This window comes from Sturnira hondurensis, unplaced genomic scaffold (assembly GCF_014824575.4).
Source record: "Sturnira hondurensis isolate 20B ecotype Veracruz unplaced genomic scaffold, ASM1482457v3 Scaffold0024805, whole genome shotgun sequence".
Lineage (NCBI taxonomy): Eukaryota > Metazoa > Chordata > Mammalia > Chiroptera > Phyllostomidae > Sturnira > Sturnira hondurensis.
In genome coordinates, this window is record NW_028097436.1 from 5,084,973 (window position 1) to 5,107,635 (window position 22,663).

General features: G+C 34.9%; 1 protein-coding gene across 2 annotated transcripts in view; it reads right to left on the bottom strand.

The window, feature by feature from the left end:
* Positions 1–22,663, bottom strand: part of DIAPH3 (diaphanous related formin 3) — a 475,029-nt gene that overhangs the window by 237,808 nt on the left and 214,558 nt on the right. For both annotated transcript variants that reach the window (XM_037038667.1, XM_037038668.1), the window contains 3 exons: positions 13,948–14,043; positions 7,558–7,652; positions 2,817–2,918 (listed from right to left, as the gene is read on the bottom strand). In XM_037038667.1, coding sequence (XP_036894562.1) covers positions 2,817–2,918; positions 7,558–7,652; positions 13,948–14,043 — 293 coding nt within the window. The remainder of the gene's footprint in view (positions 1–2,816; positions 2,919–7,557; positions 7,653–13,947; positions 14,044–22,663) is intronic.

Here is a 22,663-nt window from a genome sequence, read left to right on the forward strand (position 1 = left end):
ACTCATAATTATCCATCTATAGAACCTGAGAATAAAACAGCTAATCACAAATCTACAGTGAAAACAAATGAAAAGGCAAACCACAGCCCTATTTACTGGTTAAAACACTATCTCCATCCTTGACGATTCCTTATTTACAACTCTGATGATTTTTTTAGGTTGAAATGAGTAGTACATTAAATCTAGGTTAAGTCAATAACTAAATATTTTTCTACAACATGAAAGTATATAGGAATCTGCAGTTTACCTTACCTCAATGTTAACTCAATGTTTAATAACATAAACATAAGTTCATTAACTTTGTTACTTGAAACATGAAACTTACTATTATGGGAATCTTTCAGAAATATATGTGATCATCACAATTTCCCAAACCTACCAAGTTATTATATTATTTATACAATGTTGATAAATTGAAAACATACCACTTCAATTAGCAAACTTAACATTAAACTTTTACTCTAGAAAGAAGAGCAAAAAAACTTTGGGCATTCCACACAATTCCACACATTTTGTCCTTTTTGGGGGGGCTGTAATTTCCACGTATTCTTTGTAACTTTAGCAGGATTCCCCCTCTTTTTTGGTGGGAAGGGACAGTTGAGAAGTAGGGGAAGCTAGACTGAGAATGGTAAAATGTCGAAATAGAAAAAGGTAAAGAATGATTTGACAAAATATAAAGCTTTTACTTGTTCTTCAACTTTCTATTTCATGCACCAAAACAATCATATTTTAAAATGCTAGAACTGCACAAACCAGAACTTAAAGCAACGTGTTCAAGAACATTCATAATCAATAGATGATGAAGCACTGCTCATATTGTCTGTAGCAGATGTGTTTCACCAGCATTACTCTTTTTACATTAAATTCCATTTGTAGTCAGGTCTGACCTGTGACAGAATATGTACATTCAAGGTCAAGTTTGAATTGACAAGTCATGAAAGGGAACTGGTCCATCTGTCTTAAAACTATCACCTCTAGTGCCAGTATCCGGGAATATAATTATTTTAATGTGCTGACCCCTATGAGTACACTGCTTGTAAATCACAGCTCTTTGATTTGAACACTACTGTTTGAATAGCATAACTTGGCTATTTTAAACAAACCTAAAAATATTTGCTAGTTTGAGTTCATTCTTCTGTGACAATCATGAGAACGTGGGAATAGTTTTCAATCTTTTCAGTGATGCTATGCAACATAGAAAGTTATTTGTTAAGTAGACATTTAATATTAACTTGTATGTGCTTCAGACTTAAGCTACTTGAAAGATATTACAAAATTATAATTTTACACTTTATGACTTTCATTCACGGGTCAAAACAATAACCAAAGATTAAAAACTCTAATCTGTGGTTAAAAATTTAATGTAAATTCTGCCTTATTCATTCACTCTCATATGGAAGACATTGCAGGTAGAACATTATATATGGACTAAGTGAAAGATTAAGTGATCAGGTAACAGGAAGTAAAGCAAACAAGAAAATATAGAAGCAGGTGAGGAAAAACAGTACCCTGAAGAACTGGGGGTGAAAATGAAAAGCATTTTGTAGATATAGTAAGTTAAAAAGTTTCATAAGAATTAGAAGGCTGTGAATAGGAAAACGCTGTTTTAGGGTTTTTTTTGGTTACTTCTGTGTTCTATTCAGTTTTGTGAAGTTGGGGAATAAGAGGAAAGGGGAGGCACTGCAGGGAGGGTGAATAGCATGGTTTTATGAAGAGACAAATAGTTTCATTTTTTTAGAGATCTTATTATTTACTTTTTAGAGAGAGAGGAAGGGAGAAAAAGAGGAAGCAACATAGATGTACTAGAGCTGACTCTCACAAATCCCCCAAAAGAGACCTGTCCCACAACCCAGGCGTGTGCCCTCACTGGGAACCTAACCAGCAACCTTTCAGTTTACAGGCTGGCGCCCAGTCTACTGAGCCACACCAGCCAGGGCAAGGCAGGACGGAGTTTCATAGCAAATGCCAACAACATGCAAAATATGGTGTGGAGACATAGTCATCCTTCAGTCAGTCAACCCAAACTTTCCAAATTTTATCAAATGCAACTTTATCATATCCCTGGAGGTTGGTAATAATATAACTGAAGAGGTAATAATATAAAAATAATCACATATATACACATGTACATATGTGTGTACATATATGTTTATGAGTGTGTATATTTACTGAAACACTAAAGTATTGTCATGATAACTGAATGTAACGAACCTCAAAATGATAATTTAATGGTAGGAAAAAAAAAGCAGGAGAAAGAAAGCTTGATAAAAATCTTAAATTTGTTGCAACACAGCTCATGAATAACAATGGCAAGTCTCACCTCTTCAGACCCCAGTTTCTATAAATAGGAAGGTGGAACAAGATGATTATCAAGGTTTCTGAAGATTTTTTAAACTGTATTCATTCTTGAACCTCATTGCCAAAAAAAGTAATAATAACTCTACTTCTAATTTCAGATCTAAAACATGAGATGAACTGAAGTAAGTGATTAGAACAAAAAACTGAAGTTACTCTTGCAATATGCTGGAATGCACAGTTCTAGAATAAATCATAATTTTGATTTTACATTTTGACCTTAAATAAAGAATATAAAAATCACGTCCAAGTTTAAAGACAACTTGGACTTCACTTAAGGCCAGAGTTTCAATATATATTTTAAATGAACATAATTTCCCATGAGTGACCTTATGTTAAAAAGAAAGAGAAGAACCTTAAATGTGTGTGAGGAATAATGAGTGAAAAGCTTGCCATTTTCTCTTCTGTTTTCCACAGTATTAAAATCCCCTCAAGAGAGTTAACACTGAGACGGTACTTACCACAACAGCAAACTGCTCTGGTTCACTTAAGTTGTTATAGTCACTCTTGAACTGAGATAATAAGTTTAATTGTTCTTGATCAGGAAGATGCTTTATTAAGTTCTAAAAATTAAAACCAAAAGAAAATGTCTTCATTAAATGTGCTTCTTGAATTGTAGGAAAATTTATCAATAAACTCTGGGAAGGAAATCAGTAAAGAAGTTAATCTTAATTTTATTTCTAGGTAACCTCCCTTTACACTAAGACTTAAGCTTCAGTCTCTGCATCTTGAAAGCAATTTTCTTCTTCTCTATCCAGACCTATTATATATTCAAATCAAGCACTACTGAATGTTTATTTGATTAGGTGTATAATGGAGAAAGAAGAACTCAACCTATACCAATGAAACAGCTTTCTCACCTGGATAAATGTGATCAATTACATTTCGGCTTTAGGGAATTAAATGTCAGAAATTTCAGGCAAAGCCAAACATATTTTAACACTTCACTCACAGTGATAAAGAAATTACCATATTGCCACTAAAAGGCAAGGGAAGGAATAGAAAAGAAATCAAGAGTATTACAATGACAGTTCTTGCAAGTTTTAACCAAATGAGTATGGTTTTAATGATAAAAATAAAGGTATCTTTATAACACAGACAAAGTAATTCTTCTAATGGGAAAGAAACTCTGAAAGGCATTGAAGATGCAGAATGATATACCTGCAGATAAAAGCATACACAGATGGGGATCCGTTAGGAGCCGAAGTGCCTGTGGCTGCAAGGCCCTTTGCCTGAGTTATGTGTAGCCCAGAAATCAGGTTCAATGGTCATTGTGACTCCTTTGTCCCTGCACAGCCTTTCCCAAGCCACACACACATGAAACGCTCCCAATGGAGAAAGAGCATGGAAATACATGTAATTATGCCTCTCTTTAGAACTTAAATGATTACACAATCCCTTGGACAAAGTTTACATAGATTTTCTGTGTCAAATGTATTTGACTGTCATGGTTATAACCAGTTAGTGTATTGATAATAAAATTAAGAAAAATAGAGTGGTTGGTGCTCACAATCCCAAATTATAGTATCAGTATATTTTGTGTAAGCTAAAATTCAAGTACAAATTTAAATTATGCCTATACCATGCTATACATATTAATGGGAGAAAAATCCCTCAGAGATGTTATTAGTTAAAAAATAATGTTAGAGAATGTTATATATCAAAGTAGTTAGATCAAAGAACAAGTTTTTGACTCACTCACTGTGTATCTTTCAACAAAAATTTGGTTGACTGGTCAAACATTAACAAAAAGTGGCAATTTAAGATCATTCCTAAAAAAATATTCACTGCTATTACTACAAACTAAATTAAAAAATACAGGTATATAATTTTCCCATATAAATAGAAATTTCTCTTAGGAGAACTGCCTGGGACCAAAAGACATGGTTATTTATATTTTCTTTTCGTTTTTAAAATATTTCATGTTTATTTATTTTTAGAGAAAGGGGGAGGGAAGGAGAAAGAGAGGGAGAAAAATAGCAATGTGTGGTTGCCTCTCATGCACCCCCTACTGGGGACCTGGCCTGCAACCCAGGCATGTGCCCTGACCGGGAATTGAACTGGTGACCCTTTGGTTTGCAGCCCATGTGCAATCCACTGAGCTACACCAGCTAGGCTATTTATATTTTCTTATAATCATTCTAGTTGACAGCTAGATTATTTGAATTATTTATTACATCAAGTTTCTAAATTTCTTCAGCACTCTTTACATGACCATCCAATCCCTCTGAATATTTTTAGTTAATATATAATTAAATTTTAATTTCTCAGCAGAAATTTTTCACTTCATGATTTTCTCATCTCAAAGTAATAAAAATATTGTAAGAACACAGGCTCAAATTTCCGTCATCTCTCCCTTCACCATCTTCCCCATACACTTTATAAATTCTAAGATCCTATGAAACTAAGCAACTCTTCACAGTGGCCCTCACACACCCAGCTTTTCCCCCTCTTGTAGCTCAGGGCTTTATTATTGCCAGAATGACTGCCCCTCACCACATGACTATCACAACCTGTCTGCCCTTTTCCATTTCCACACAGTATTCAACCTGTGAGTACGCTTATATGTACACATACACATACCTAGCACTCCCCTAACACATTATGTAGTTCTGTAACTATCATAAATCAGCATGTCTGTGCTGTATTTTAAATATATGTATGTATGTGTGTGTATGCGTATATACATATATATAAAATCTCTCTTGCCACACTGTCAATTCTATAAAGGTAAAGTCTGTGCTCAAGCCTAACACAGTGCCCTGCACATGGTGGGCGTGCATACACAAACACGGCTAAATAAATAACAACTGATGGAAGAAAGCTAAATAGGATAAAGAATGAGGTGGGGAAAATAACATCAATGCTGACATGTTGTTATATATGAATAAATAAATAGATCAATAAATAAACCAAAATTAGGCCATGATTTGGTAGGTTTTGAAGTGAACAAAACCTACCAAAAGAGTAATTATTGCAAAGTAATGCTCATTCCCGATCCTGTTCAACACGGGCAGTTTTTCACTTTAAAAATATATTGCCATAAGGAACATATAATTAAAATTAAAAAAAAGAAACTTCAAATACCATGAAATCCTTGTTTTTTAATGACTATAGCATATGTCATTATGCTATGAAGTCTTTGCATATGTCCAAACTAAAGTTTTAAATTTTAAATTCATAAGACCAGTTTTATATTTAGGAAGTCTGTTAGGCAGAATAAAAACCCAACCTCCCCCAAGATATCCACATCTAATCCCCAGAACCTGTGAAAATATTAGGTTATGTGACACAGAGAATTCTTTCAGCTGACCTTAAAACAAAAAGATTATCCTGGATTATCTGGATGTACCCAATGTAATCATGCATAAAGGTCTTTAAAAGTGGAAGAGGGAGACAGCAATCAAGTGAGAGGGAGCTATCGCTATGAAAGAAAGGACAGAGAGGTGCAACACTCCTGGCTTGGAAGATAAAGAACTGTGCCCGTGAGCCAAGGAGGAAGCAGCCATGGGAACTGGAAAAGACAAAACATAAACATAAGTATGTATTAAATATAAATGTATATATTAAATGTAAATACATATATATTAAATATATGTATCAGGGTCCGACACACATAACGTTCCTTGTTTATTGCAAAATCTTGTACTACAAAATCATAAGCACGTCATTCTGTAACATAGCAATACCACACTCAAGCACACCATATGACATTTTAGGAGAAATGTTCAAATTAAAATTATAAATTATTTTACCCATATGATTACCCTACCAACCACACTCAAGCAAACCTTAATTCTGCCGGACCCTGTGCATGTATAAAGCAAAGTCTTCCCTAAAGTCTATGGAAAGAAAAGCAAGCCTGCCAACACCTTGACTTCGGGACACTGAGGCCCAGGCCAGACTACTGTTCCATAGGAACCTACAATAATAGACATCTGTGTAATCAAAGCCACTAAATTTGCGGTAAATTATTACAGTAGCAATAAAAATTAATATAATAATAAGCTATATGGAACTTAATGCTCTTTAGACATAAATTTCAAATGCAAATACTTGTTTTTCCAACTCTATACAACAAAAGTCAATGATCATCCAAAACTTTCGTTTGAGCAAGTTAAAATCTACTCCATGAATATTTAACAAGTGCATTATAAAAAATACAAACATTTATAAAGTAGAAAAATTTTAAGAAATTTGAAATCAATTAAGAACAAAGTACATACACAACAATTAACAAAATTCTAGTAAAAACAAACTGTTAAAGTACTTAAGCAAAAATTGTTGAATCATGTAGATTATGTCTCAGAGACTCACAGCACAAATCGCTAATGGGATTATATTCCCATCACATTTAGAAGACAAGATAGGAGAGGTGAAACCATGAACAAATCCTAATGTTACAACTTATTGATGAATTAAAATGTTTAGGACAATTTTAATCACTTGTTGAGACTAACAAATAATCCTTATTTTCTTTTTATTGTTAAAACATCATTTTCCCTCCATTATAAAAATAAAAGACAATAAACTGAAGATGTCATCCTCTTGCTATATAATTTGTGATTTGTTTATCCAATTTAAAATTCTATCTAGATATGTTCTCTGTGGAATTAGGCAAGTAACTTTGGCACCACGCTAGCATTTCCTAAAAAATACCATCACTTGAATCCATTTAAAAAATCTTCCAATCTTCTAAATGAATTTGAAGACTACGCAAACTATCTGCAGTGTTCACAGCACAAACGACTCCAGCAGGGACTGTTAGTAAGGTCACTCTAAAGGAAGAGACATCTCCCTCAGTCTTTTATATTAAATAATAATACAACTTCCTAAGACACACAGGCCTAAGAAAAACACACAGTGGAAAGATTATACAAGTAAATTTAAGTTAATATATTACTAGACTTAACTGTAACAAAAACAAAAATGTAAAATTAAACAACCTGGCTTTCAAAAAACAGTCAATTAAAATAATTGAAATGTAATCATTTTGAAAGTATTATATTTTGTTTGCACTTAAGCGAACATTCAGAGTTTTATCTCCCGGCACTGCCAAAGTTAGGCGAAAACTAATTATGCAGCAATGATTTTCCACTTGAATGATTTGGTTTAAGAATTTTGCTTCACTTACAGATTTCTATTTAATGAGAAGCTTTGCAATGAAATGTTGGAATTTAAGCTCTCTGCCCATTACTTTACCTGAATCATGGACTCTGCCAACTGTGTTTCATCCACTTCCAATATCATCATTTTGATTTCTTCATATGGTACCCGAAAAGAGCTCAGGAAGATTGCTGAAAGCAGGGGGGTGTTCATAAAGAATAAGGTATGAAAAGAGTTTAAGGTGCAGTTCTATATGTAAAATCAAAAATATCTCATAAAACAAGATATTGTAAAACATTTAATGAAATTACTGTGATAGAAACTTTCACTAGCACATTTTATAGTTCTTCAGTTTTAGAGCTATTATCATTACCCTGATTCCGAGATTGGCTGATTATTAATGAATAGTTATTAGCTTATCAGAAGAATGGCAACAACTTTTGAGTGATGAAAAATAAAGTATGTTTGGCCCTGGCTGGTGTGGCTCAGTGGACTGAGTGCCAGCCTGCAAACCAAAGGGTTGCTGGTTCGATTCTCAGTCTAGTGCACATACATGGGTTGTGGGCCAGGTCCCCGGTAGGGTGCATGTGAAAGGCAACCACACATTGATGTTTTTCCTCCCTCTCTTTCTCCCACCCTTCCCCTCTCTAAAAATAAATAAAATAAATCTTAATAAAAATAATATTAAAAAATAAAGTATTTGGTTCGCTATAAAAATATCACATTATAAAGAAAAGTACCACAATAGCCAGTATGTGCACATATAATATTTATCATATCATGTGTGTTGTCAACTTGTGTAATATCTTTTAGACCTACAAAATAGTTCAGAAAAAATACTTTAAGAAAACTGCTTATGACATTAACACTTCTACAAGTTATAGTAATACTTTACTGTTCAGAAATATTACAGACATTATGCCAGAGAACTACCTTTTGCATGTAACTAATGCTTAAATATCCAATATTAGAAAACAAATATTCATGGAAAACTATCCAAACGAATTATATGGGATAATATGTTATTAATGACAATTCCAACATTATTTTCATTTTTGACACTTTATAAATCTAGTGTTAAAATGATCTTTTCAAAAGCTATTGCAGTATATGAGGATACGTTCACAGCATGAGAGTTAGCGTTTTGGCTGTTCTCCCATATTCTACTATTACTGTGTTTCCTCTCTCCCGTGACACATGTCACTTCTTGAGTATACCCAGAACTTGCTAGCCAATAGCCCAGTAATTTATTGTATACAGTGAACTCTTTTTCATAAGGCTCAGAAAATATGATCCACTTCTTTCTTAGAGTAAGGCTGTATTCCAGATTCCTGAGGATCCAATGTATCATCCACAGCTGAACAATCAAGCCACTATCCACGTTCGCATCACTAGTTTCATTCCTACACTTCAGAACTCAATCAGTCATAAGTCTGGGAATAGTGCTATAAATTATCTATAAAATATGGATCTGTATAATCCTTAATGTCCCAAGAACAAGATGGAATAAAGACTCTAAATGAAACTGTAATAGAATTATAAAAGGAGAAATCCATAACAGATATTAGAATTAGAAAGCACAAAAATACGATAATTAATATATACTGTTGAAGAGTAACCAATGAATAATTGATGGGACAATCATGTACATCACGTACAAAACAAGATGAAAATGATTGTAGAATTAAATGTAAATATTAGCAACAGAAAAGAATACTAAAAGAAATTTAGCATAGCAAATTAGCTCTTTTACGGTTACAGAACTTCTTAATCATAAAAACCAATGGAAAACATATGCAGATTGATAACTGACAACTAGAAAGAAAAACACTCCTATCCAAGTATTCATACTCAAAACAATTAAAGAGCAAGGAAGGTGAAAGGGCAAACCTGCTTCAAAATTCACCAAGTACTCATTTACCTTCATTTAGAACACCGTGAGGTCCAAATAGAAAAGTGGGCAAAATGGGTGTAAATTCAATTAAAAGAATAAGAAGAATATGAGCAAAATAAATGTAACATAATAAACCTCAGGAGTAAGCAAATTGAGAACATAAATTGTAGAACCCTTAAAATTATTGATTCCATTTGAGAAAAATAAATTCCACTCAAGAAATCTAGTCTATGGAAACACAACAAACAACATACAGAGATTATGTCAGTAAATAAAGTAATCAAAGGACAGACTTCCTCTGAGGCATAATATAGTAATTGAGAGAGAAAGAAATAATAGTTTTATATTTTACACAGTAAAACAAAGTAGAAAGATACTTAAAAAAAGACAGATGTAAAAATACATTTTTAAATTGTAATATCATATGCACTTCTGAGCTATCTTGAAAGTAAGAAAAGCATAACCTGTGATACAATAAGTATTTAAAGAAATGAAGGAAAAGTTTGAAACATTGGGCAGAAAAATACAATACGAAAAGAAACAAAAATACAAGGTACACAGAAGATTAATAAAGGTAACTAAAAACTATCTACTTAGAGTTCCAAAAGAAAATTACAGAAAGAACAGGAAATAAATGTATATGGAGAGAAAATATCAGAGAATTTTCCATATTTAAAGACACACAAGCCCTGGCTGGCGAAGCTCAGTGGATTGAGCTCGGGCCTGCAAACCACATGATTGCGGTTCGATTCCCAGTCAGGGCACATGCCTGGGCTGCAGGCCAGTTTCCAGCAGGGGACTCATGAGAGGGAACATACATTGACATTTCTCTCTTTCTCTCCTTCCCTTCCTCTCTAAAGATAAATAAATAAAATCTTAAAAAAATAAATAAAGACACATCCAATCAAGGAGGTTCAACAAATTTCAAACATAATTTTTTTAAAGCCACAGAAGACTGACTCCTACAAAACATGAAGCATTTGGGAGGTGGTAGAGCAGGAGTGCTCAAGCACTGACGGGGGAAGAGCACATTGGTGCAGCCACAGAATAGGTGTGCATTTGGAGCAGGGTCACCACACATCTTCTGTAAAGAGCCACACAGTAAATACTTACGATCTGTGAGCTATACAGTCTCTGTCACAGCTACCCAACTCTGCTATTGTAGCACAAAAGCAGCCACAAACAATGTATAAATAAATGTGGTGGCTAGGGTCCAATAAAACCTTGTTTTAAAGAGTGGGCATTGGAAAGATTTAGCCGAAGGACCATAGCATGTCACACCCTGCCTCTGTGACACCCAAAATAGGAAACCCTAATCCAACCAAGCATCGAATGAATAAAGCATGATATTCAAAATTTACACTGCAGATAGACATACTTTATTCCTTTACTTCTTCTATATTTGTAATTCATCCACTACTTTCAGGTATTATTCCATAATTAAAGTAGTATACACATGGAACACATATTTAGAAAGATCGAGCTATTTTTTAACTAGTTTATGAATAAATTCTTTTGTGGAAAATATTTACTATAAGTAAGGGCAATAAAAGAAAAAGAATTGAAAATGGCCTAATGCATAAACCCAAACATAGAATAGACTTTAAATGTTTTAATATTTTAAAAAGTTACTGAATATAATGGGACTCAATTAAAGCCTCCTAAAGACCCATTAAAATTAATACTTTTACTAACATGCATCTTATCCTTCAAAATGGGATTTATCTAGACTCCAGTGGGAAGCTCTGAGCTCAGTGAAGGGGTGTAAAGTGTGCAGATTTTGGAACCAGTCACACATGTTTCCTGCAAGGGAACTTACAAATATTTACACATGTATAAAGAACCTATTCAACAAAACAAACCAGCAAAATACAACCAAAGACACTGAAACAGAGAACAGGCTGACAGTGATCAGAGGGGAGGGAATTTCAGGGGAAAGGGGATGGGTTTGCAGGAACAAGTATAAAGGACACATGGACAAAAACAAGGGCGGGGTTGGAAACGGGAGGGAAGTGGGGAGGGCTGGGGGTGGGCTGGGATGGGGGTAAAAGGCAGAAAACTGTACTTGAACAACAATTAAAATTTTAAAAAATTGGTAGATTTCTAGGTTCCTCCCTAGAAATCTAATATTCCCTCTGAAAAGTCTGCGAAAGCACATGAACCTTGCAAATCTCCTGAGCTCTCTCTCCACCCTAGAATGGCTGGAATTCTATCTTTTATTCTGGACCCAGAGTCTTTGCCAAAACATGAACACAAAACACAGGGAACCTCACCCACCTTTCAATAAACAGGTAAATAAATGAATGATTTTTATAGATCCTTTCCTCAAATTTCTATAGAATATTTTTGATAAGAGGAATCTAAGAAAAAATATATTTCTAAGTGACAAGATAAAGTCTTGTCACTATCATAAGACTCTTCTCAGAATTCAGTTATCTTAAAAGACTGAATTTTTCATAGACAAAAACCAGCTGTGAATCAAGCTATAATTATAGTAAAGATTTTAAGCCTTCTAAAGCTTCCTAAAGCTTAACTCATAACACGTGGTATAATCAGAGAGGGCAGAATAATACAGAATGGATTACATCATAATATGGCAGTATAAATTCTGGACCTTTTGATCTTATTCTTTAAAACATGATTAACAATTAAACGAATGGGTATATATCCTCTAGCAAAAGCAAACAAAACAGTGACAATATAATGATACTGTTCAATGACAATATAATTTTGTTATCCCTAAATAGGGATAGTTATATACCCACTGGACATTTTCAGAATAAGCAATCTTATTTGAGTCACTGACTGCTACACCCACCAGATTCCCCACCTACAATGGCCACATTACTACCTATGCCCTGGGCTGTACTAAAAGATTGAAGAGTAAAATACAGAACTAGCACATTCAGGCAATCAGTAATTACCATTATAATTAAATTTAAAATCTTACTTAGTACATGTTCTATAATATATAAATAATACTAAAGACCAATGAGTTACATATTCAACTTCAAGATGAATATATAAGCTAACTTATCATGGATGAACCATCTGAAAAGCACTCTATGCAAAATAGCACTTCCTCAGGACCCATAACGAGGCTATTTATAGAGTCAAGATTAGCAATCTGTAATGCATGTCATGGACTTTTTAAAGGAATAACCATCTCTTTCAGACCACTGGTCACAAAACTTTTTGATATTACCCAAGTTAATAATGCTTTAAACTGAGACCATGTTCCTTTTAGGAGAAAAATTCCCTGAAATCTCTGTATTATGTAATAGTCCCCAAAACGTTGGTGGTCTAAACACAAAACAAAAAGAAATAAAATATTTCTAATTGAGACTAAGTGCCCATCACACACACCGGAAAGACAGGGCTTGCTTACTTAGGACCCTCCCATCAGGACAATGGACACCATTCTGACCACTATTCTGGGTGAGTGGAGAGAGCACTGGAGCTTCTCCCACAGCAATTAAATGCTTCCACACTAAAACTACCTCATCTCCACTTCCACTGTGGTTGGCCTAAGCAAGTCACATGGTCGACACCTAACTTGAAAGAGGCAGGGCTGCGCAATCGACTTGTGGACAGAATAAAGAACTATGTATTGGCCAAGAGCATTCATGTCTGTACACTTTTACAGGGATCTCGCAGCCTGCACTGCAAAAAAGGGATGGCCCTCCATCATAGTGACTGTGAAAGGAAGGAGGTTTCTGAACTTTCACAAGAGGAGGGTATCCCCTGCCTTTTGTACACATAGCCTCAAAGCCCTCTTTAATCAGTAGCATCGATCTTTACACTCTCAACAAAAAAAAATTTTGTTCTAATACTTGCTAAAAGCTTACCTAAGGCATGTAATAATTGAAAGGCAGATTAAAAAGCCATGTTAACTGTCCATACCTCTAGATTCTCCACATTATACCCCACTTGCACTGGCAGAAAGTAATATGTACAGATAGTATCTTATTTCCAAGCAGAACTATCTTTAATGCATTTAAGCAGCAGTTAGAAATGAGTTAGAAGGAAACCCAGCTTCTTCCACAGTAATTCAGTCGGGAAGACAATTCAATACTAAGTATTTAGCTCCTTATAACAGTAATTAAATCTAAAATACTTCCAGTTAGTACTTTTGAGGAAAGGCTTTGAACTGTTCAGATGGAATAATGAAATTCATTTTACTCATCATTCCTTATTTCCATTAATATTCCAGTCTCCTTTATGTGTGATCAAGTATTACAAGTGGTAGAGATTCAGAGGTATAAAAGAAATAATCCACTACACATTTATTTCAAAATAAGTCATCACTTACTTCGTTAATTCTTTATTTATATACTTAAAAAGAGAATTTAAAGGGTAGGGCTTTTTTTTCAGTTACGGGAGATATATTTTCATTCAGAATCCTTTTCTGTTTTATTTTATAATATGCTTCAATCTTTCAAAGAATTTAAAGCACAGGTCACCTAAAGGAAAGTTGTCTTTGAATTATTACACAAATTATAAAAAACAAGTCACAAAGAAAATGAAATTATTTAAAGAAACCACCTCTAGTGTATTTTAGTGATGTAATAGTATTAAAATATTATACTTACAAAGGTTCTGGGCAACTTTAGAATCTAGAAATTTAAGTTCTTTAATTTTTTTTTTAAGAGCTTTCTTCTCTTCACAATCTTCCTCTTCTCTTCTCTCTGAAAAACCAAGGAAAGATCTGTGTCAGGGGCAACAATAAGGCACTCAGTGACAAAGAGGGCAGGATGTGAATGTTCTCTCATCGAAAATCTGAAAAAGACATAAAGCTTTTAAATCACATAGTTATAAAAATAATTAAATAATAGATATCCCAAGACCTAAACTATTCCAGATAGGCACTGCTGGCTCTTATGAGAGAAAAACAACTAAGAGTAAATAGTTGAAGGTCTAAGAGGAAAAACAAAAATAAATCTAGTGTGTGCTATGGAAACCAATAGCATCGAGTACAAGAATAATTACAGCTAGCTCATTTGAACAGTATACAAGATTCAATTATTAAATATATATAAATTGCACTTAGGATGGGTGAAGAAATTAGCTCTAAGAGTTCAAAACAAACACAAGCACACAGCTGTTTTACGTTTCATACCCCATGCTTATTTAAACACATAGCTTAGACAAAAGTGGAACTGTGGGCTGTTTCCAATTTGTTATCCAAATGCTTGAAAAAATAGTCAAATTATGATACTCAGCTTATTTTATCTGAGTGTCTTAAAATCAACAATTGCATTAAACCTCTCTATCCTCAGCAGTAAATACATAACTAAATACATAAATAAAGAATCAGGCTAAGCAACATTCCATGACCTGTAGTCACACCACAGTGTTGGAGAGTTACGGTTAACGGCTATAACTAATAAAGAGATCCTGTAATCTTTTTTGTTATGACACGGCCAGTGCTTCTAATTAACATCAGTCATCTTACAACATTAGGATCTTGGTAACAAAGAATAATGGAGCCAAGTTTTTAATTAGATATGTACAAATAAATCACTAATGTTGAGAAAAAATAACTTTTAAAAAAGCATCTTCACATCGGTAATGATGACACATTATAATTATGTGATTTTTAATATCAGAAAAGCATATTGTAATTACATGTTTTGGATCAAATGTCATAGTTTTCATAATTATTATTAATAATCTCAGTATCATTTTATTCGTGATCACTAATCTTTCCCAACTGACTTTACATTACACTCTTATCTTAGACTTGTATTTCTGAGGTCCTAATTCTGTTGCATCGCTCTATGCACTTCTCCTGTGCCACGATTACTCTGTCTTAGGTACTGTTAATTAATACTTTATTAATTGGCTGTTCAAACTTTTCTTCCTTTTGTAAATTTTGTTCACTTTTCTTACTCATTTCTCTTTTTAAAGATTTTATTTTTATTTATATTTAGAGAGAGAGGAAGGGAAGGAGAGAAACATCAATGTGTAGTTGTCTCTGTGTGCCCCCAACTGGGGACTTGGCTTGCAACTGAGGCATGTGCCCTGACTGGGAATCGAACCAGCAACACTTTAGTTCACAGCTCGTGCTTAATCCACTGAGCTACGCCAGCCAGGGCTCATTTCTTTTTCCATGTGAACTTTAGAATGATTCATAAGTTCCAAAAATAAAGTTGATTTGAATTGTATTTTAATTTCAAGGCATTTGTAAATAGATTAGAGAGATGTGATATGTTGACAATTATCAAACTTCCCAATCCATGAATATGACATGTATCTAAAAGTATTTAACTTAACATAGGCAACCTACATAGTATTGTTAGTGTTAGCTCTACTAAATACATCTAAATTGCACTTTTAAGTATTTGATGGTGAGTATTGTCTAATTCTACTTTTTATCCACTATACTTTGCAACTAGTTACTGCTGGAATATAGAAACTTTGCTGTATTCTACATACATGTTTTATAATCAGTGGCTTTACTTATTCTTTCACTCAGATGATACATGTATTAAGCACCATCTAACAGGGAGAAACATTGATGTTTCTCTTTAAAAAAAGAAATTTTGATCTTTAAAAAAAGAAATGAGTAAGAAAAGTGAACAAAATTTACAAAAGGAAGAAAAGTTTGAACAGCCAATTAATAAAGTATTAATTAACAGTACCTAAGGGTCTAACAGCACCATCTAAGCACCATCTATCCGTGCTGGGGGATACAGAAATAATACCAGGCACAATAAAGACACCTGGCCTCACAGACTTTAAGAACCAAGAGAGGTAAACGCAAAGTAAATGGTAATTATAATACATAGATACACCTGTAATGTTTTTGTAAAAATCACAGGAGAATAAAGAATAGACCCATACTTGTCAGGAACAGTCTTCACAGAATATCTAACCAAGAGGTTACAAGAGAAAAGGAGATAGGCAGTGAGGAGGTTTGGGTGTGTGGAGGGAGAAAGGTCCATATAATGGAAGACTAGTGTTTGAAGGTCAAAAAAGCACAAGAACATGAAGGGCACAGAAAGAAGTGAGAACAACGAGCAGAGAAGTAATGGAAGTAAATGACACCAGACTCTAATCAGGCATCATAGCATGTAAGACCTTTTAAACAAGGTTAAGAAGTGTGGATTTTATGCTCCATGTTCTTAGGATACACTTAAGGTGTAAGTAAGTGAGAGACATCAAAATTATTGCATTTTAGAAAAAACTCAGCTGTTGAAGGTGAATTCAGTGACAAAAGTAATTAATGATGGAGGGCAAGACACAAAGGAGAGACGGTAACCCAAATGGCAGTAAATGGAGCCCTCACCTAGCACAGCGGCAACTGGATGGTACACAGGGGTGAATTTCAAAAGTATAATCCAGCCCACACCTGTCTCCTGAATTCCACACCTGAATATCCAACTGCCTACTCCCAACATTTCTACCTTGATGTCCAATGGGCATCTTCAATTTGACATGTCCCGACACACACACACACCCCTCCACACCTGCCCTTCCAACAGTTCTCCTCATGTCAGAAAATGCTCTTATTGCAATGCTGGGGGCATAAAGCTCGAAGCTGCCCTCCTTTCCCTCCAAACCACATTCAATCCTGTCAGTGAATCTGGCCAATTCTAATTACAAAACATTCACTACAATCAGCCCTCCTCACCATCCGCCTGGCTACTACTTACCTACTGTGTGTGGCTACCATTCTTTTTCACCTGGACCACAGCTCCTTCCTAATACATCTCCCAATAGCAGGCTTGACAACTGTAGTCTCTTCACACAATGCAGAAGAGTCCTGCTAAACCTTAATGGACAACCATGCTCTCCCTGCCTCCTAGCTACCCCTAACATGCTCCCCACCCCTGTATTCCCTATTACCATCATTCTTGCCCTTTCTTCCTCTTCCAAAGCACTTACTCCTCACACATCACAAATACAATAGTCTCTTTTCCACTATTAAAAAACAAGTCCCTTAAAAATAGAAACTTTGTTCACTATTATATTTGTAGTACCAAGAAATAAGGCCTGGAATATAGCAGGTGCTCAATAAATGGCTGAGATGTATGTATGTATGTATATTTGTGTATAAGTATATATGAACCTGCAAAATAAAGGGGGGAAGGGGGCACTGAGGTTGCTTAACAACCAGGTAGGTGATGCAGATGTTTGTTTAGTTCAGAAGTAAATTAGGAACAGGTTTGAACTAGTCCAATTTTAAACATGCTCAGTTTGAGGGGCTCTCATAAATGTACACGGTGATGTACAAGAGGCAGCTAGACATCAGACTGGAAAAGAGAAACCTGGAATGGGGATACATACACTATCCGTCCTGTTAGTATTCCAGTCCCTGTCATATGTTTCTTGGGTACTAGCAAATAGTGACATATTTGTTTCCTTACTTCAAGTATTTAAAAATTTTCCTTGACTTATTAGCTAAAAGTTTCAGATGAAGACTAAAAATATTTATCCACCTAAAGAAGAAAGTCAAAGGAATAAGTAACCTTTAACTTGAGCACTTGCTGAGTATCTATTTGGCACAGCACAGAACGCTTTTTGGAATGACTCTCATAATAATTATGCTACTACCACTATCATCATCATACTAGTGGTGAAAAAAATCATGCTTAGGTTAAGTAAATTTAAGCAACAGATCCAGTAAAAGAATTTAAAATCACTAGACTTTGATGCTAATGTTCTTTCCACTAATTATGAAATATATTACATGTCATATTTTTTAAAAGTGTACCTAGCAATATTGAGCACTGCAATTTCCCAATTAGAAACAAAAGCAATTTTAACCAATTCCGCCCTTTTAAAAAAACAATTAGACTCGCTGAGTTTAATGCATCGGCATACCAATAATGCAATGAAATTATGGGTTTTTTTGTTCTTTTCTGCTACCACATAGTCAAAGGATAGTTTGGAAGAGATGGAACTGACACAGTGAGCAGAACATGGACAAAGGAGTAAGTTTTCTAAGAGAGAAAACAACAAAATTCAAAAAATAAAAAAAGCAAAGTAGATTATAATTTTATTCACATGAAACAAGAAAACCAGTCTATTATCCAAATAAAATGATTTGGATAAAATCTTTTATATGAAGGAATAATGAAAAATAACATTGAAAGCAAACACAGTCAAGTAATGGACTGCTTCAAATCAGTAGAAAACCAGTGAAAATATTTATGCAAAGGCCACTGCTAAAGCAGACTAAATGTTGGCAACAATAAAAGGATGTATTAAAGAGGAAAAGAATAAAGGAGGACATTTAGTGGGAATAAAGCTTTTCGCAAAATCTTACTTCAGCTACCCATGCTGACAGCATCTCTGTGAAACACTCGCCAGAAGAGAGTGCAGGTCCCTCAGGGAACTCAGGCTGGGAATCAGGCGCCAAGGCCTGCTTGCTCCTGCCCTGCAGATCCCAGCCGATCCCAGCCGATCCCTGCAGATCCCTGCCCATCCCTGCCGATCCCAGCCGATCCCAGCCGATCCCAGCCACTGAACCGCACTGTGGTTCCCATCCTTCGTCTGTGACCTGGGAACGCTGGCCCTCTGAGAGATGTTACAGGAATGGAATGAACTGATAACTGATAATCACCTTCCTGTGACCTTCCCCTACTTCCAGGAGTGACAGAGGACAAGAATCAGAGTTCCTGACCACAACCCGGGAGCCTACAGGACAGCACCTTGTGAGTGCTGCTATTCATCCCACATGGTTGGAGTTCCTCTTCTAAAGCCAATACAATAAAACACTAGGTCTTTGCAAGTATAGGATGAAACTCTGAATCATAAAGTCAGATTATTACTGCCAACTCTATGTGTGCCCTAGTCTTTTTGCCATTAGAAGTCTGTTTAAGAACATTGTGTGTGTGTGGATGTGTGTGTGTGTGTGTGTGTGTGTGTGTATATATATATATATATATATATATATATATTCTAAATATATATATATATATATTTAGCAGCGCCTGTGGTTTCAGGCACTCACTGGGAGTCTCAGAACAAATCTGCTGCAGATAAGGACTACTGTATCAGTGAATGCAACTAATTGTTTACTCTATTTTTGTTGGTGCTTCTTGGTTAAATGTATGTAATGTCTGTATTTTTAAAATACTAAATATTTCCAGTTTTTCTGGAGTTCATTTAGCACAGATGCTATTGAATTTTACAGGTTTACAATGAATTGATAATTCATTAGATTTTTTGCGCTGGCCTTGAGTGGACAAAGGTATACCTAAGTGAGCATTCTCTGTGGCACTGACAGAGGCCAGTAAAGTCATCTCAACCACAGAAATAAAGCAAGCATAAATCACACAGTTAGGAGATGAAAACTGGGGCCTCATACAAACTTCAATGGGGTAAAAGGTGCAGGCCAGGAGATATTTTTAAACTAGAGATTGTTCGCATTGTGGTTATTTTTTCTTCTTGCTTTCTAACTAATAAGGTTCAAAGACACTAATAATGAGTGTCCAAATTTCATATGGTCCAAAGTTTAGAAGTAGATCAGCCTTAGAATATGATGTTCAATCATCTCATTTTAGTGAGGAGGAAACTTAGGCACAGAGAATATGAGTGACTGATCCACAGTCACAGAAAGGGCTTGGGGGTGACCAGCTCCCAGACAAAGGCACTGACCATCATACCACAGGCCCAGAGCACCCTCTGGGGCAGGAAATCTGCAGGAGGAACATGCTCTGCAACTAAGTACACAGAAGAAAGTGAATACCCCAAGCTCCGAGTTTACACTTGACTGAAATCTCCCTTGCTGTGCATGGTCTCCGGCAGAGTTTGTGAGAAGGGGGACGGACCTGGAAGAGGGAAGAGGATGCCTGGTCTCCTGAACACCATGAGCAGGATTTGCAGCTACGGAAAATCATTTGCAGCTACAGAAACAGGTTGTTTTCCTATGCAAACATTAATATATGACTACCACAACTAATCAGAGTGTTTTCCTGGCAAAATGATGTCTGTTTGATAATTTTGCTACAAATGATATAACATATAATAGTGGCTGAAGCACTAAATAAAGTTTTGTAGAATGGATTATTTCATTTACAGCAATCATCAAAAGTATAGCTAATAAATATATATTTTTCTTTATGTGACATTCTATTTTAGTGGACAGTGTCAAAAACCAAATAGTTTTGAAGGACTTTTCTCTACAACTAAAGTCTTACAATGGATAGGAAGAAGAATTTCATTATTTAACAAACTCTTAATTAGGATTGTTTCCAAATATATATTTTTTCTAACCATTACTACAAGTAGAAAGGGATCACTAGGCATCTGGAATATATTCCATAAAAAACTTTGAAAATATACTTCAAAATGACAATGATTTCTACATAGTTGACTTAAAAGTATTTGTTTCCCCATCTCTTTATCCCTATATAAAATTTAAAAATTGGTCAAGATATGTTATAAATATAAAACTGTTTGGTCCTGGCTGGTATGGCTCAGTGGATTAAGTGCTGGCCTGTGAACTACAGCCGCTGGTTCGATTCCCAGTCAGGGCATGTGCCTGGGTTGAGGGCCTGGTCTGCAGTACGAGGCACAGGAGAGACAACAACACATTGATGTTTCTCTCCCTCTCTTTCTTCCTCCTTTCCCCTCTCTCTAGAAATAAATAAATAAAAATTTTAAAAACATAAAAATAAAACTGTTTGATCTCCAAGGACCTTTGAAATCACAAATTAATCATTTTTGTTACCCCAAAAGTATTACCACTATACACTTAAAAATCCACTTACTTATAAAAATAAAAGATCCACTTACCTGAGGTACCCTTGTAAATCATAATTAAAGATTTAGATAGCAGAAAAACAGGAGTTCAGAACAATGAACATATCAAGAACCCTCAAATTCACACATTTCACAATTGTTTTAATTTAACAGTTATGCATTGGGGATAAAAATAACGCTCAGACACTTTAGTCTGTTTATCATGCATATCTTAGCGTTAACTGTTATAACTAATAGTTACAAACTGAAATGAACTTTGATTAAATGGACCAAAGATATGGTGTGGGGAAAGTAAAACAAATAGTTAAAAACTCAGCCAGAACAACTATTGAAGCATGATCTTTTCTTGGCTCATCACAACTCACAAAAAATTTATTACGTATACTCAGATCTCCCCACTTTAAGCACCTGCTCCTGTGAATTTTTCTGAATACCGCTCTTTCCCAGTAACGAAATAATGTATGTATTTATTTTAAAAATTGTTTTCTACTTTTGTTTTTTTTTAGTTTTATTTATTCATTTTTAGACAGAGGGGAAGGAAGAAAGAAAGAGAGAAAGAAAAACATCAGTGTGTGGTTGCCTCCCATGTGTCCCCTACTGGGGACCTGGCTCGCAATGCAGGCATATACCCTAACCGGGAATCGAACCAGGCTGGCACTCAATACACTGAGCCACACCAGCCAGGGCTCTACTATTGTTTTTGCCAATACAACCTATTTCCTATATCCCCTGATGATAACAGAAAGTAGAAATGTATCTCTGCTAAAAAAAAAAATTACAAAGCAATGAGTCTAAAAGTTAATTCATGGCATGCTAATATACACACAAAAATGTACTGAAGGGGGTGAAACTTATTATAAAAAGAATGAGAACTCAGTATTCATTCCTAATTTAAAAGAAAAATTAAATCCAAATGAAGACAGGTAATTTAGGATCTCTTGCATGCTGTAGAATAGAAAGACTTAATAAGCCGACTTATTAGTATTTGCACACATAGTGCTGAGCAATTTGGAACAGAATAAGTAATAATAAATTATATTAACAGATGAAAAGCAATGCCATATAAATAGTGAGCTGACCATCCCTGGTATGTCAGAATGTGAGAAAAACAGAGTTTCATCAAAATGGCCAGAGTGATTATCCAAAACTTATAGAAGAAATGTGATCAGATATAAAAATAAGCATTATTCCAAAATACTGAGAAAGAACTTCAAGTTTAAAAACCAGAATTTTTCAATGACAGCATGCTTGTATTCTTCAGAATCTTGTGTTTTTGCAAAAAGGTAATTAGAATGTAGAGTGTCAACTCAAATTTGTTTTGATATAGAATATGATGCTCTGGTACCCCACCCCTATCATAAGAACCACTGATTTGTCTCTACCTGTGGGCTTAGCAATGCCCTAGAAAATAGGTAAAAATGTTATCTCTGACTAAAAAAATGCTTAATTTTGTGTGCATGTGAGTGAAAGGAGGAGGAGATAGAGTCGATACCTAGGTATTTGTTCAATTCAACTCAACCTTTATTACAGACTTTCTGATAACTAGTTAATTTCTCCTCAGATTTGATTGTTGTTGTGTCTGAGAGTTCAGAT